We start from the raw sequence: 15,929 nt of genomic DNA on the forward strand, positions 1-15,929 counted from the left end.
TTCAAAGATTTACCCTATGTAAAAGATGGGCTTAAAGAGTGCCGTGCCGGGGTGACAGGCTCCCGACCCCCGTTAGCTCCCCCTATACATACCTCATCACGCCGGGTCCCGTTTCCTGAGCCGGTCGGGTGACTGAGATTTCAGCGCCCGAAGCCCGGCAAGCGCGCTCACAGGAGAGTCAGATGCTCATAGAGAATGAATGGTGAGTCCGATGCTCCGTCATTCTCTATCGGACTCTCCTGTGAGCGCGCGCACCGGGCTTCGGGCGCTGAAATCTCAGTCACCCGACCGGCTCAGGAAGCGGGACCCGGCGTGATGAGGTATGTATAGGGGGAGCTAACGGGGGTCGGGAGCCTGTCACCCTGGCACGGGCGGTGACAGGTTTCCTTTAAGTGATCGTAGAAACGATCGCAATAACGATTTTTCTTACGAATTTTCTAACGATTTATTCGTTTAAACGCTGATCAATATAAAAACGATCGATTGGGCGAATTATCACTCTGTGTAAACGCAGCATTAGTCACATTACTAAAACCAATAAGGGATTTGACCTATTTTAAATACATCTCACTGTTGCTACACTACGGGCCTTATTACACAAGACAATTATCGTTCGAAAAATCGAAAGATCAGTCGAATAACTGTTCAGAGTAATAGCACACAACAATTAAATGACCAACGAGAAACAAGTTTGGACCTATTTTTATCGTTGATCGTTTGCAAATCAATTACATGGAATAAGACGTCGTTCGCAGTAGCGACAAACGCAATAGCGACGACAAGACGACCGCAAGAACGATCATAAGTAACGATCATCGTTACATGTATTTGGACGACAGGTTTCAGGTCATTCGCAATAGCGGTCGTTTGAGATCGTTTATCGTTGAAAAAATGATTCGTGTATTAGTACCCTAAGAGAACAGTACAGGTCTAGATTCTAATTAGGATAAAATAGATAGGATTGTCTTTAGCTTTACCTCCTATCTATCGTAACTATTATCAGTGCAGCTGCACACTTCTTATACACACCAATTGTTACCTCTGGGCAAATATACAAAGTAATTTCATCACTAAACACAGATCTTCTTTATTATTTTGTCGTATCAGCTATAGTGAATGTTTTTAAACAGTGATGTGGACAGAAAAACATTTTATCAGGAACACATAATAAAACTTACATAAAAAAGTGGGGTGACTGGGTAAGAATAAGTCAAATTAGGTTAAAGCCTCACATTGTTTTTGTAACATTAAGTCAGACCTCCCATTCATCTAGGGGTCACACCTATCTAAAAAGGTCTAGGGGCCCTATTACACAGCCCGATATTGAGAAGGAAGTGAGGTCCAACCTGTCAGCTCAGAACTCGCTTCCTCCTCGTTCCCCCGCTCACTGTCTGTGCTATTACACACACAGACATTGAGCGGGAAGATTAAGGGGCAGCAGAGAACTGCGGGACGATCTTTAGGATGGCCTTCTGCACAAAGCGACAGGCAGCAGACCATCGCTATTGTGATCAGGATTTTAGAACATGCTGAAAGACAACAATCAGCCAACATCGTGCATGTCAGCTGATCGTTGCCTTTCATGAACAGGTATGACCAAAAATTGTTTTGTGTAAAAGTACTCTTAGGGGCCTATTACACCAACAGATTATATAACAGATTTTTTTTAAAGCGACTCTGTACCCACAATCTGACCCCCCAAAACCACCTGTACTTTCGGATAGCTGCTTTTAATCTAAGATCTGTCCTGCGGTCCGTTTGGCAGGTGATGCAGTTATTGTCATAAAAAAGTAATTTTAAAATTGCAGCCCCGTGCCCTACGGGCGTATCTGTGCCCTAACTTTGCACAACCACTCTGTCCCTCCTCTCCACCCTCTTCATCATTAGGAATGCCACTGAAACATTTTCTCCATGCTGAACATTGCACAGGTCCTTAAAGGACAAGTGCCATGAAAAACTTTTTCCCAGTAATTGAAGCACATTACAAAGTTATATAACTGTGTAATATGCTTCAATCACCTATCTGCCTCCCTTCCCTGTCTTTTCCCCCCTCCACGCCCCACCAGGAAGTGTCCTAACTCACACAGACCTGATTACTGTCGTCACCGTCACCAGGCAGCTCCTTCTTGTGAGGATGAGTCATCAGCAGGAGGGTTGCTCTAGGTCCTGTTACACCAGCCTCCCCCTCCCCCTCCTTGTCAGGTGATTCTACTTGCTCAGCTTATCTTCTCTAGTGACATGACTCCTTCACTGAGTCCACTGCAGCAGGAGAGAGGGTATGAGGGGAGGGGGGAGCTGCCTAAGTGCCATAGTCAGTCGGAGGGAAGATAAGCAAGTGAGATGTGACAAGTGATGGCTTGCAGTTGTTCAGCCAATGGGAGCTAAGCAAGCCTGTCACCTGACAAGGCAGGGGAGGGGAGAGGCTAGTGTAACAGGAGAAGGAGCTGAGAGAAGAGCTTGGTGATGGTGAGGACAGTAATCAGGTCTGTGTGAGTCAGGACACTTCCTGGTGGGGGGTGGAGGGGGGAAAAGACAGGGAAGGGAGGCAGATAGGTGATTGATAAATATTACAGAGTTATATAACTTTGTAATGTGCTTCAATTACTGGGAAAAAGGTTTTCATGGCACTTGTCCTTTAACGATCCAGCCCATGTGCTGTGGTAGCACATGTGGTGAATAATAGGCAATCTACAATCCTTTTCTGAAAACAGCACTGTACTTACAAAAGTCTGCTGAACTTCAGAGGAGACAACATTTCTGGCTGATATTTGATGTAACCTCCTTCTAATGATGTCGCAGAGAACCTCTGCAGAAATGGTACAGACATCCTTCATGAATGGAGCAACTGATGGTCTATATATTTCATCTGCGTAAATATGAAAGAGTAAGAGTTAATTACATATATGATATTGTTATATTTAGATTCTAATACAGTTCAAGAAACCAGTTACTTTGCTAAGATGTTCATCTGATAATAATACTACTTAACAAAACAAAAAGTGCAGCTAACCTTTGTAATAATCACTTGTTAGTGCTGCCTAATACTGTTAAAAAGGTCTTCTATTTCGGAGAATTTATACACTGTAAAGGGAGTGTATTGTCAGAAAATGAACTATTGTAAAACATATTCCTTAAAGATTTTTTTTTTTCCAGTTTTCATACTCTGCGCACTGAGTTCTCCCACTCCCTGCAAAGGAACCTCCGCCTAGAAGCTTAAAAGTATATAGTGGTCTTCAACCACTTTATTACATCAAGTCTTGAAGGGAGAAGTAGGATAGAGTGATGCAGCACCTGATGTAATAAAGTGGTTGAAGACACCGACCCGGTAAGTGCTGGATTTTTCTACTTATCGTCATTACTGCCTTTCCTCATTTTGTCTATGCACCCAGTGTAAGGCCATGCATTTACTACACTCCGTGGTCCCAGCTCTATAGCGCTGCAAGTGAGAGTGCCTCAGCGTGCTGTGCCGGACAGCTGTTAGGCTACATTCACACGTAGCAGAAGTGGCGGAATTCCGCCACTTTTGCTACATGTGAACATAGCCTTACTGCTCAGTATATAATTATTTATCCAACATGGTGTGACCAAAAAAAACAAACAAAATACAGCAACAGAATAGAAAAGATACCAATCAAAAAGTCATATATACCTAAAAATTATACCAATAAAAGCTAGTTTGAAAAGTTTTTCTGCAAAAAAACAACACCTACCCAGCACAGTGCTGCTTAAATTCCTAGGGGGACATTTATTAAGTCCGGCGTTTTCTGTGCCGGACTTAAAAATGTGCCGGCAGCTCCGGCAATACGGAGAATTGTGTAGAGGCGTACTGCCTCTAGATAAATCCCATGCACGCGGCAGGAAACCTACGCCAGCTCAAAGCAGGAGTGGGTTTCCTGCCTATTTTTACAATAAAAAAATTATGAATCACGTGGATTCTGAGTCCGCGCCCTCCCCCGTTCCGCCCCCTCCACACCCCCTTCCCTGCCCCCCTGGCGTACCGGGCGGAAAGTGGCCATTTGCAAATATTTTATTCGCAAAGCGGCTATTTGCGAATAAATTTATTCGCAAATGTCCCCTTTCCGCCGAAAAATAAGATTTTTCTACTTGATACATGTTCCCCCTTGTCTCAAAAGAATGGAGCAGAGACAAGCAGCAGGGGACCAGAAGTCCAGGGAAGTTTGTTTTTTGTTTTGTCTTTTTTTAAGATGATGTGCAGCGAGATTTTAAAATAATATATTAAGTCGGAATACATGCTACAGGCTGGGTTCACATAAAGTATTTGGACAGTACTTCTGTCACCAGTTGATTTAAAAGAGTCCTTTAAGGTTTACTACCCACTTCTGGTTTTGGCTGCAAATACTGACCAAAATACTATGTGAAAGCCTAAGGTGAGCTTAAGCATCAATATGAAACTTACCATTACAAACTTTGTTTGCAACAACGTTCTCCTTTAGGGGAATCTTCTTTTCTATTAAATGTTTCTGTTCTTCATCAATATCTATAATAGGAGTAACAAAATATGTTATATGATTGCACAGGTTAAACAGTTGTTGTTGTTTTTTTTATCAATTTAATCAATCAATACATTAAATACAAAGATCATGAAAGTTTGAAGGGGCAAATATATATGTTTTAATGCATTCATTTAAAAAAATATTCACAAACTTACATGAAGGAAGATATGGCTCAGACTAGCAAAAAAACTGAAATTTTCTGCTTTGGGGAAATATATGGGGTAACATTTTCATCTTAAAGGAGAAGTCCAGCTAAACGTATTATATTGCCCCCAAAAGTTATACAAAGTTATACAAATCACCAATATACACTTATTACAGGAAGTGCTTATAAAGTGCTTTTTCCCTGCACTTACTACTGAATCAAGGCCTCACTTCCTGGATAACATGGTGATGTCACGACGCGACTCCCAGAGCTGTGCGGGCTGTGGCTGCTGGAGAGGATAATGGCAGGGGGACACTGAGGGACACAGGGCACCGGAGGGACACTGAGCATCCCTCTGCTATCATCCTTTCCAGCAGCCACAGCCCGCACAGCTCTTTTTTCGGGTCGAAAAAAGCACTTTATAAGCATTTCCCGTAATAAGTGTATATTGGTAAATTGTATACCTTTTGGGGGGCAATACAATACTTAAATAAAATTTTTTACAGAACTTCTCCTTTAATGGGATTATCCCAACATAAAAAGTTATTCCCTATTAACAGGATAGGTGATAACTAGCTAGCTGATCCGTGATGGTCAGACTCCTGAGACTCTCATTAATCAAAGAAAGATCAAATTTTTCCTGAATAAACAGAACAGCAGTGAGCACGTATAGCCAGTGCTCCACTCATGTTCAATAGAGCTTTTGAATATTGCAGTTTACTTATAACATTTAATGATGAGTTAAAGAGAAACTCAAAGTCTCTGACCTGTTAATATGTCACTTTAATGCACAGGGCACTGAGGATGGAGGTAAAAAATGTTTACCTTCATCCTTAGCTCCGTTTTCATGTACTGTAGTATAATCCATATCCTAATGAGGGACGTCCTCGGTGTACTGATCCATCATGGCGGGCCCACCATGGCATGGCTGGCCGTCAATCCAGCGGCTCATCACTGCAGAGTGCCAGATGAATAGTCATTAGAAGGTGCAGGCCAGCCAGGGGTGGATTGGTGCACTAAGGGCTGTAGTCCCGCCTCCAATGCATTAAACCACCTCATGAGCATATGGATTAAACTACAAAGTACATGAAAATCGCACTGAGGAGGAAGGTCAGCACCCTGTGCATTACAAATACATATCAGCAGGTAAGAGACTTCTAAACTGCTGATAGTTTCCCTTTAACTCATTTTAAGGGGTTGTACAGGTTTATAACACTGATGGGCTATTCACAGGGTGTTGAAGCCCAATGATCAGACTTTGATGGCCTGTCCTTTGGAGTGTTATAAACCCAGACAACCCCTGACAAAATTGCATTAAAATGAATGTACCAGCAGGTACGTCGCTTTAAGATTTTAACATCAATAGACTGGTGCCGGCATGGGGATGCTGATGCCGCTGTCCTTTTTTGGAACCGCGGCTCAGTTCCCGTGCACGGCGCTGGTCTTTTTCCGGTCATCAGCTGGCCTGAAGCAAAGGAGGCGGGCCAGCCCGCCCCCAGTGGGAGGAGGCCCCTGCCTCTCTGTGATGCAGCTCCATAGATTCTAATGGAGCCACATCATAGGGGGGAGAGGGTTTTCCGGGAACTGAGCCGCAGTTCAACAAAAAAGGACTACGGCACCGGCAGTCTATTGATGTTACATTCGCTTTAAGCTGCCTTTCTGTATAAAGTATTGTGCACAATTTTTACAATGTTTTAAGCATAAAAAAATTATGTCTTGCAAAATCCCTGACAATTAAATAGTTAAAGCAGAGGCTACAAAAAAAATCAACACCGCCATCTCCATCCCTTAAAGTAGTAGTAGTATTTTGCTGCAGTGCTTCCTTATCCTTTGCCGTACCGCAGGCATGACACTGAAAATAGTGTGCTTCTATTGTGGTCACTAAGGATTTTCACATACAAATTTAGTGACTTATTTAGTGCTTTAGTGAAACATACACGAAGGATACACCTAAAAATAGAATATACCTCCCAAAAAAAACATATCAAACTTCATTAGCATGAATGAAGATTGATATGTTTTTTGTGGGGTATATTCTATATATGCAAGTCACAAACTTTTTTTAGGTGTATAGTAATTGATTTGCTACCTCTTTATTTTTTTCCCCTAAGTGGGATCCAATTTTTTGGTGTGTATGAAGGAAGGTAGTGCAAACCTTTTGTCCCAGGTACAGTCTGATTGGTCCGATTGGAAAACAGGCTGAGAGGCTGCAGGACGTCATTGTAGAGCTGATACAGTTTCTTGGCATCTAGTTTCTCATTTGTGTTTGAGCTGTTTTTTTGCTTTGTCCATAGAGATCTGAGATTTCCAGCACCGTTTACCATGTTACAGTCCTATTTACAGCACAATATAGTTCTAAATCAGAGTCTGCAAATAAAACACAAGAAAAATCTTAATACTGATCTTCTTTGATATGCAATCTGACTGGTACAAACTATTTAGCATTAGTGAACAATTTGCTCAGTCAGGTAAGAAATAAATTGTCACAATCAGATTTGCAATATCATGTGTGGTTCAAAAGTTAACAATTTTGTTATTTGTTACGCCTTCAGCCTTGTGTTCAGCACCAGGAACTAGAGATGAGTGAACCGGGCCGAGGTTCTGGTTTGTACAAACCTTAACCACTGGCATGTGCATCCCGCAGTCTTCTCGTTGCATGGGGAAGGTGGAGACAGCAAGAGTACCGTCTGGAAAACAGGGATACAGCCTATGACCTAGACTAAATTCCTGTTTTCTGGCGGGACTCTGGCTGTCTCCACCCTCCCCACGGAACAGGAAGACTGCAGGATGCACATGCCGGTGGTTAGGGTTTGTACGAACCTGAACCTCGGCCTGGTTCACTCATCTCTACCAGGAACGTTTCTAGTTGTTGCTGTTCTGTATTGATAACATTTGAAACAAAAGAGATATTGCAAATTCTAATCAATGTGACTGGCCCAAGTGGACCTCACACAAGTGATTGGCTACCCACTGGCCATGGCTTACGGTTAGCTTCACACGCAACGGTATTGCAGCGGATTTCACGCTGCGAGTTCACTGCGAAATCCTGTCCTGTCAGTCTGAATAGTATTGCATATTCGCAGTGGAATTTTCATCCCGCTGCGAATCTGTAAATGCCGCCCCCCTTATACTTTACCGGTCTGCGTTTTGGCCTGCTTCTGTGGCTCCCAGCATCCTGACAGCCCGCTCAGCCAATCAGTGGCTGCGGCGGGACAACGCACTGATTGACTGAGAGGGTGCCACAGAAGCAGGTCGGAGCACGGACAGGAAAAGTATTCACCGGGCTGCCGCAGGTTAAGGGGGGCAGCATTTACAGACTCGCAGCGGGATGAAAATTCTATGCAATCCTATTCAGACTGACAGTACGGGAATCGCAGTGGATTTCACTGCAATCTTGCAGCATAAAATCCGCTGCGATTCCATTATGTGTGAAGCTACCCTAAATATGTTTTCTTCCCTACAGTCCCGTTATAATCAGTTTCAACTTTGAACTTGTAGTGCACAGCTGTACCTGTCACCGTGAACATTCAGTTTCATCTGCCAGGTGAATGTTATACAGCATGATTTGCCGAGAATAGGGATGGTCTGAAACTGCCGAGGTTCGGGTTCGTATGAACCCGAATGCTCTGCATTAGATTCCCGCTGTCTGCCCGCTCCGTGGAGCGGGTGGATACAGCAAGAGGACCGCCTGGAAAACTGGGATACAGCCTATGGCTATGGCTGTATCCCAGTTTCCAGGTGGACCTCCCGCTGTATCCACCCTCTCCACGGAGCGGGCAGACAGCGGGAATCATTACCGAGAGTTCGGGTTCGTACGAACCCGAACCGAACTCGGTTCGGACCATCCCTAGCCGAGAAGATTGATAGACAATTTTGTGGGAATAGATTTAACAGAACTTACATTTTAAGTCCTAATTCTCTAGAACTGTTACAAAACTACACTTTGCATCATGCCTGGACAGCCAAAGGGTGTGAGCAAGTATGACCATTTAAAATAAATATGGACACCTGCTTTCATAGATCTGTCTGTGCTTTTATAACATAGAAAAAAGCTTTTAGTCTCAAGTGCAAAGTGTCAAAGAGGGTTTCCCTAGCACATTAAAGAGGTACTCTGGTGAAATGCGTTTTCTTTTAAATCAACTGGTGTTAGTTATATAGATTTATAATTTACTTTTATTGAAAAATATCCAGTCTTCCAGTGCTTATCAACTGCTGTTTGTCCTGCAGAAACGGGTTTATTCTTTCCAGTCTGACACAGTGCTCTCTGCTGCCGCCTCTGTCCATGGCAGGAACTGTCCAGAGCAGGAGAGATTTTCTATAGGGATTTGCTCCTGCTCTAGACAGTTCCTGCCATGGACAGAGGCGGCAGCAGAGAGCACTGTGTCACACTAGAAAGAATCCACTACTTTCTGCAGGACATACAGCAGCTGAAAAGTACTGGAAGGTTAGAGATTTTTAAATAGACTGGTGAACATGTTACCGGAGACAATGCTGGAGGCTGCTGATATCCTTATAGAGTGTCCTTAACATTTATGTACAGGTCTATGGTAAATAGCAGACAATGTCCCAAGCATCAGGTCAGAAGCTTCTGTCACTGCTCTGGGGACTCTAAAGACAGGAATGGGCACTTATATGGGCACAGCAGCTGCTACTTGGTGCTCAGCACTTGGGGGCACTTGTTATGGGGGCATGTAAATGATCAGCAGGACACCTGGGGTCTCCTATGAATGTCCCTGACTAGGATTGCAGCTATTTTTAAGCCATTGCCCAAACAATTGGGTGCACTGAGAGATGGTGCAGCCCTAACAGATTATACAATCAGAGTTTCCAGAATAGGGACATATGTAGACAAGGACAGACTGAGGGCTGAAAGGAGAGGCTGTTTCTCAAGACGTCATGTCGTCACAGCAGCGCCCCCAAGCGGTAGTAAAATACAACTGCCACCAAGTTGTAACAGCAGGGGAGCTACAGATTGGGGACTCTGATTTATAGGATAACGGGAACTGCGGTGCCCTGTGCCTCCCGTTGTTCACTAGCCGGTGACCCTCCCGGTATGTACGTACCTGCAGCTGTATTGTCCGGGAAGCCCCGTTTACCCCGGCAGGAAGGGAGACAGAGCCGGTCACTGTATGCTAGATGTGTCTGAGCCTTGTTGCTATGCGACGCCTAACACCGCGAGTGGGGAGCGCGTCCGTGTGTGTGAGGGAGTGGGAGGTGAGAGCGGTACATTGTAGCCAGAACAGGGGAATACAAATGGCGGTGCACAGGGCAGAGGAGGGGTGCGTCACACTGCAGCAATGGGCCAGCAGTTATCGGTAGCACTACCTTCCCAACTTGTGGCTCTCCAGCTTTTGCAGCATTATAATCCCCATAGGAATCCCCCTCCCTCAGAATAGGGAACACTGCTTTGTAGTATGGCTATGTAACAGTGGGGGGCGCTGAAGGGCACCCGGGGTACACACCAGCCCAGCACCTGCTGCCACAATCATACTCTTGTTCGTATCAAAGTCAATAGAAATGTTCTGTGACAGGGATACTCTAATGGTCCTTTTACACGGAATGATTTATCGTTCGAATTTGCACGATAACGATTGAATTCGAACGATAATCGTACGTGTAAACGCAGCGAACGATCAAACGACATGCGAGAAATCGTTCATTTTGATCTTTCAACATGTTCACAAATCATCGTTGGTCGTTCGCAAAAAATTTGCAGATCGTTCAGTGTAAACAGTCTTTCAACGATTTCACCTATGTGTGAGATAGGATTAAACTATCGCAAAACGATCGCATAGCGAATTTTCCGTACGATGTATCGTTCCGTCTAAACGCTGATCGTTATAAAAAAATCATTGTTCATTCAATATCGTTAATCGTGCGATCGGGCGAATTATCGCTTCGTGTAAAAGTACCATAAGCCTATAGCTGCAAAACTACAACTCCTATTCTCTGCATTAGCAGCAGCCACAATCACCTGTATCCCCATATAGCACTCATACAATAGATAGTCACTCATAAACAGTGTCTGAATACTCAAAAAAAAAAAAAAAAAACTCAGTCTGAACATGGTGTTAGATGCAGCTACTGGACACAAGCAGTGCTGCCAGTCAGCACAATTCAGATGGTACATACTGTGTTTCCCTGAAAATAAGGCAGTGTCTTTTATTATTTTTTGCTCAAAAAGATGCACTATGTCTTATTTTCAGGGGATGTCTTCCCTGAAAGTGTAACTATCATAGAGGCAGGGAAGGCAGTTGCTATGGGGCCCCTGGGGGGAGGGGGCCCGATGCACAGGGAAGATAAGAGCCTCCTGTGTCCTTTTGCTTAACCCCTTATGTATTGCAGTGTGTATTGCAAGTGATCCAGTGTTCTCTTACATGCTGCAACACAAAAAAGGGTTCTCTGCCTCACTGCTCTGATAACCCCTGACCTCTGCAGGAGCTCAGATGTTATCAGTGAAGGATAGAGCTAAGGGCCCTATTCCACTGGACGATTATCGTTCAGATTATCGTTAAATCGTTTGAATCTAAACGATAATCGTTCGGTTGAAATGCAGTTATTGAGTAACGACCGAACGAGAAATCGTTGATTGCTTTATAAGACCTGAACCTATTTTTATCGTTGCTCGTTCGCAAATCGTTTGCATTGAATAAGACATCGTTCGGTTGTTCGCAATAGATACGAACGCAATAGCGAATAAATAGCGAAGAAGAAACAATCGCAATTACGATCATAAGTAACGATTATCGTTCCATGGAAATGAGTGAACGTTTTCAGGTCTTTCGCAATAGCAGTAGTTTGAGATCGTTAATCGTTAACAATTATGCAAACGATAATCGTCCGGTGGAATAGGGCCCTAATTGTCTTTAGCTTATTAACCCTTTTTTGTGTTGCAGCATGTAAGAGAACACTGGGTCACTTACACACCGCAGTACATGAGGGGTAAAGCAAAAGGTAGACTGTACCTAGTATTTAACCATGAGGCTCCTTAACCCCTTAACGACATTGGGCGTAAATTTACGCCCTCGCGCCCTGGTTCTTAGCGCATCAGGGCGTAAATTTACGCCCGATGTTTCCCCGATCGCTGCGTGTTCGCACACAGCGATCGGGGAAGATGGCCTGCTATGATTCATAGCAGGCCATCTTAGCTTCTCGGCACGGGGGTGGTTAACACCCCCCGAGCTTACGATCGCCGCTATTGGCTGATCAATTCAGATCAGCCAATAGCGGCGATCGGAACCTTTCCGGGTCATCGGTGACCCGATGACCCGGAAAAAAATGGTGGTCGGTGCTGTCCGAGGACGGCACCAACCGCCATTACTGTAAAAAGTAATGGTGGTCACGGTGCCACCGGCCCGATCGCCGTAAACGGCCGGCCGGTACCGGCCGTTCACGGCGATCAGGGTCCCCCAAAATAGTAAATACCTGCTCTGGACCCCTCAGCTAGGTAGCTGAGGGGTCCAGAGCAGGTATTTGTACATTACTCACCTGTCCCGGGGTCCTGATCGGCGTCTTCCGGGTTCGCGGCGTCCTCCGTCTTCTCCTGTCGGTCGTCGGCTCTTTCCGGCGGTCCCCATAGTTTTTTTTGGGCTATTTTCGGCTCCAGCCTCGTCTTTTTCCGGATTTTGCGCTCTGCTGCCCCCTAGCGGCTGATATGTGTAATACACTTATCAGCAGCTACAGGGATATTCAGAATGTAGAAAAAGTTTTGGTTTTTTTTTCCAAATTTTTTTTTTCTATTTTCCGCACCCTATCGCCGCTGAGTGTTGATCAGCATCGCACGAAAGTGCGCTGCTAATCAGCAACTCCTCCTTTTTGGCGTATGGTGTTTTTTTTCTATATCCTACTGCCACGGTCTGCTGATAAGTGCGGCATTTATCAGCAACGCCTTTGTTGCCGTAGGTTGTTTTTATAATTAATGTAAAAAAAAACACGTACAAAACACTACATTACACCACACTACATTGAATAAAGTTTGACACTACACCACTACATACCCCATATACCATTCCCCGTATAAAGATGGCCCCCAGGGTGTTTTTGGCGTCAGAGGGATACGTTATTATTGCCTCCGACACCGAAACATTCAGTGAGGATGAATGGGGGGATCCTTCTTTCCTCCATTCATCCTCATCCTCCTCATCATCCAGTGACGTGTCTGGGGGTAGCGTAGCGTACGCTGCCTCCCAGACACGTCTTTTCCGCCAGAACCGTCCCAATAAGAGATGACGCCATGAAATTCTCCAAACTCTGTGAGAGTACCTCTGGGTACACTTACAGATTTAGGGTGTGTACACACTGCGGAATGGCGAAGGATAACCCTTTGTGCATTCCACAGCTAGCACCCACTGGTGGACTAATGCGGGCGCATGTCTCTACCCGTGTCATAGACTCCATTCTATGCACAGGCGGATTCCATCGTCCATCCAAAGAATGAACACGTTGATCGGAGAGCGGAATCCGCCTGTGCATAGAATGGAGTCTATGACACGTGTGGAGACGTGCGCCTGCATCAGTCTGCCGGTGGGTGCCAGCTGCGGAATGCACAAAGGGTTATCTGTCGCCATTCCGCAGTGTGCACATACCCTTAGAGTGTATGTAGGAAGGGACACCCAAATCCAGCCCCCAGATACCCCCACAATGCCCCCCCCCCCATCCTCGGAGTTAGTGGGGAGATCATTCGGGAACTGATCTTCCCACTGCTGGATAAAGGTCACCACCACCTGTACTGGGATAACTTTTATACCAGCACCCCCTCTTCTGGTCCCTCGCTGCCCTGTAGCTTGCGGCACGATCCCAACATATCAGAAGTAGTAATAGCGCCCTAATATTTAGCAGCCATGGAGCGGCCCCAGCGCTTCTGGATATGAAGGACCCCGTATTGCACCAGGACATTTTCCAGGTGACGTCCCCCACACTGGAGAACAGGAGACCCCAGAAGAAGTGTAGAGTGTGATGTAACAGGGGGATCAGGAAGGACGCCATTTTCCAGTGTGACACCTGTCCTGATCCCCCCGGCCTCTGCATACTGGATCGCTCCAAGGCGCACCACACGTCATTGGGGTTCTACATTATCTAAATTCTGTCCCTTATTCCTATTTCAGGGGTCACGTTGATCCAGGGATTATTCTGATCGCCATTATGGAGTCGAAAAGGAATTTTTCCCAGTGATGAGGCTACTGTCGTCTGCCTTACGAGGGTTTTTTCCCTTCCTCTGGGTCAACACAGGTTGAATTTGATGGACACCTGTCATTTTCAACCTTATAAACTAATAATTGGCCTAATACCCCCAAATAAATTAGAATTGTCCCTTTTCCCCAGCTAAGTAGGTATGGCCGCCATTCCCATTAGAGGATGCCATGATGCAATTATAAAGCCTCTGTGCGGCCAGGACAGTAGAAGCCCCCCACAAGTGACCCCATTCTGGAAACTATACCCGATAAGGAATCTAACAAGGGGGGCAGCGGGGATATGGCCCCCTGGTGACGGCCACATTTGGGACGTGAAAATGAAAAAAATTGTATTTTTTATTTTCTCGGCACATGTTCTACGTAAGTGCCCGTCACCAGTGGGGTCCATATGCTCACTGTACCCCTTGTTAGATTCCTTATGGGGTGTAATTTCCAGAATGGGGTCACTTGTGGGGGGTTTCTACTGTCCTGGCAGCACAGGAGCTTTGTAAATGCGACATGGCCTCCATCCTCCATTCCAGCCTCTAAATGGCGCTCTGTCCCTTTGGTGGCTTGCCCTGTGCCCATATGGCACATTATGCTCACATGTGGGGTATTTTCGTACTCAGGGGAAACTACCCTACACGTTTTGTGTTCATTTTCTTTTTTAACCCCTTGTGGAAATGGAAAAAATCAAGGCTAGACCAACATTTAGTGTAATTTTTTTAAAATTTTTACTCTAAATCATTAATCTTGTCATGATTTTTTCATTTTCACAAGGGGCTAAAAGATAAAAAAAACACTAAATGTGTAGCGCAATTTCCCCTGAGTACGGAAATACCCCACATGTGGACATAAAGCGCCATGCGGGTGCAGGGTAAACCTCCAAAGGGAAGGAGCGCCATTTCGTTTTTGAAGGCTGGATTTGGATGGAATGGATTTCGAGGGGCCATGTTGCATTCAAAAGGCCCGTGTGTTGCCAAGACAGTTGAAACCCCCCACAAGTGAACAAGGGGTGTAGTGAGCATATGGACCCCACTGGTGACGGGCACAAATGTGGAACAATGTGGCGTGAAAATGAAATATTACATTTTTTACACTATAATGTTGGTTTAGCCTTGAATTTATCATTTTCACAAGGGGTTAAAAGAGGGGAAAAAAAACAAAATGTGTAGAGCAATTCCCCCCGAGTCCGTAAATACCCCACATGTGGACATAAAGCGCCATGTGGGCGCAGGGCAAGCCTCCGAAGGGAAGGAGCGCCATTTGGATTTTGGAGGTTGGATTTGGCTAGAATGGATGATGAACGCCATGTCGCATTTACAGAGCCCTTGTGCTGCCAAAACACTGGAAACCCCCCACAAGTGACCCCATTCTGGAAACTGCACCCCTCAAGGAATCTTACAAGGGGTGCAGTGAGAATATGGACCCCTTGATGACGGGCACATTTGTGCCATGAAAGTGAAAAAATTAAAATTTTCCCTTTCACGTCACATTGTTCCACATTTGTGCCCGTCACCAGTGGGGTCCATATGCTTACTGCACCCCTTGTTAGATTCCTTGAGGGGTGTAGTTTCCAGAATGGAATCACTTGTGGGGGGTTTCCAGTGTCTTGGCAGCACGAGGGCTCTGTAAATACGACATGGCCCTTGAAATCCTTTCCAGTGAAATTCAGCTTCCAAAAGCCAATTGGCGCTCCTTCCCTTTGGAGGCTCTTCCTGCGCCCCCTTGGCACTTTATCGCCACATGTGGGGTATTTCCGTACTCGGGAGAAACTGCGCTACACATTTTGTGTCTTTCTTTTCCTCTTATCCCTTTAAGAAAATGAAAAATTGAAGGCTAGAAGAACGTTTTAGTGTAAAAAAAAAATTTTTCTTTTTTCACGCCATATTGTTCGGAAAATCTGTGAAGCACCTGTGGGGTCCAAATGCTCACCGCACCCCTTGTTACATTCCTTGAGGGGTGTCGTTTTCTAAATGGTGTCCCTTTAGGGGTGTTTTTTAGGTTTTGGCACCCCAGAGCCTCTACCTGAAGTGGTACAGTCAAAAATGACCAAATATAACGGAGGCATTGAAATTCACTAGGCGCTCCTCTGTATCT

At 45.1% G+C, this 15,929-nt stretch overlaps 1 protein-coding gene across 1 annotated transcript in view; it reads right to left on the reverse strand.

Annotated features, from left to right (window-relative positions):
• CCDC87 (coiled-coil domain containing 87) overlaps positions 1-9,866 on the reverse strand; it is a 67,337-nt gene extending 57,471 nt beyond the window's left edge. The window contains exons 1-4 of the mRNA XM_069955429.1: positions 9,723-9,866; positions 6,815-7,026; positions 4,418-4,498; positions 2,724-2,866 (exon numbers count right to left, since the gene is read on the reverse strand). Coding sequence (XP_069811530.1) covers positions 2,724-2,866; positions 4,418-4,498; positions 6,815-6,983 — 393 coding nt within the window. The 5' untranslated portion in view covers positions 6,984-7,026; positions 9,723-9,866. The remainder of the gene's footprint in view (positions 1-2,723; positions 2,867-4,417; positions 4,499-6,814; positions 7,027-9,722) is intronic.
• Between the last annotated feature and the right edge of the window lie 6,063 nt (positions 9,867-15,929).

The sequence above is a fragment of the Dendropsophus ebraccatus genome, chromosome 1 (genome assembly GCF_027789765.1).
Source record: "Dendropsophus ebraccatus isolate aDenEbr1 chromosome 1, aDenEbr1.pat, whole genome shotgun sequence".
Lineage (NCBI taxonomy): Eukaryota > Metazoa > Chordata > Amphibia > Anura > Hylidae > Dendropsophus > Dendropsophus ebraccatus.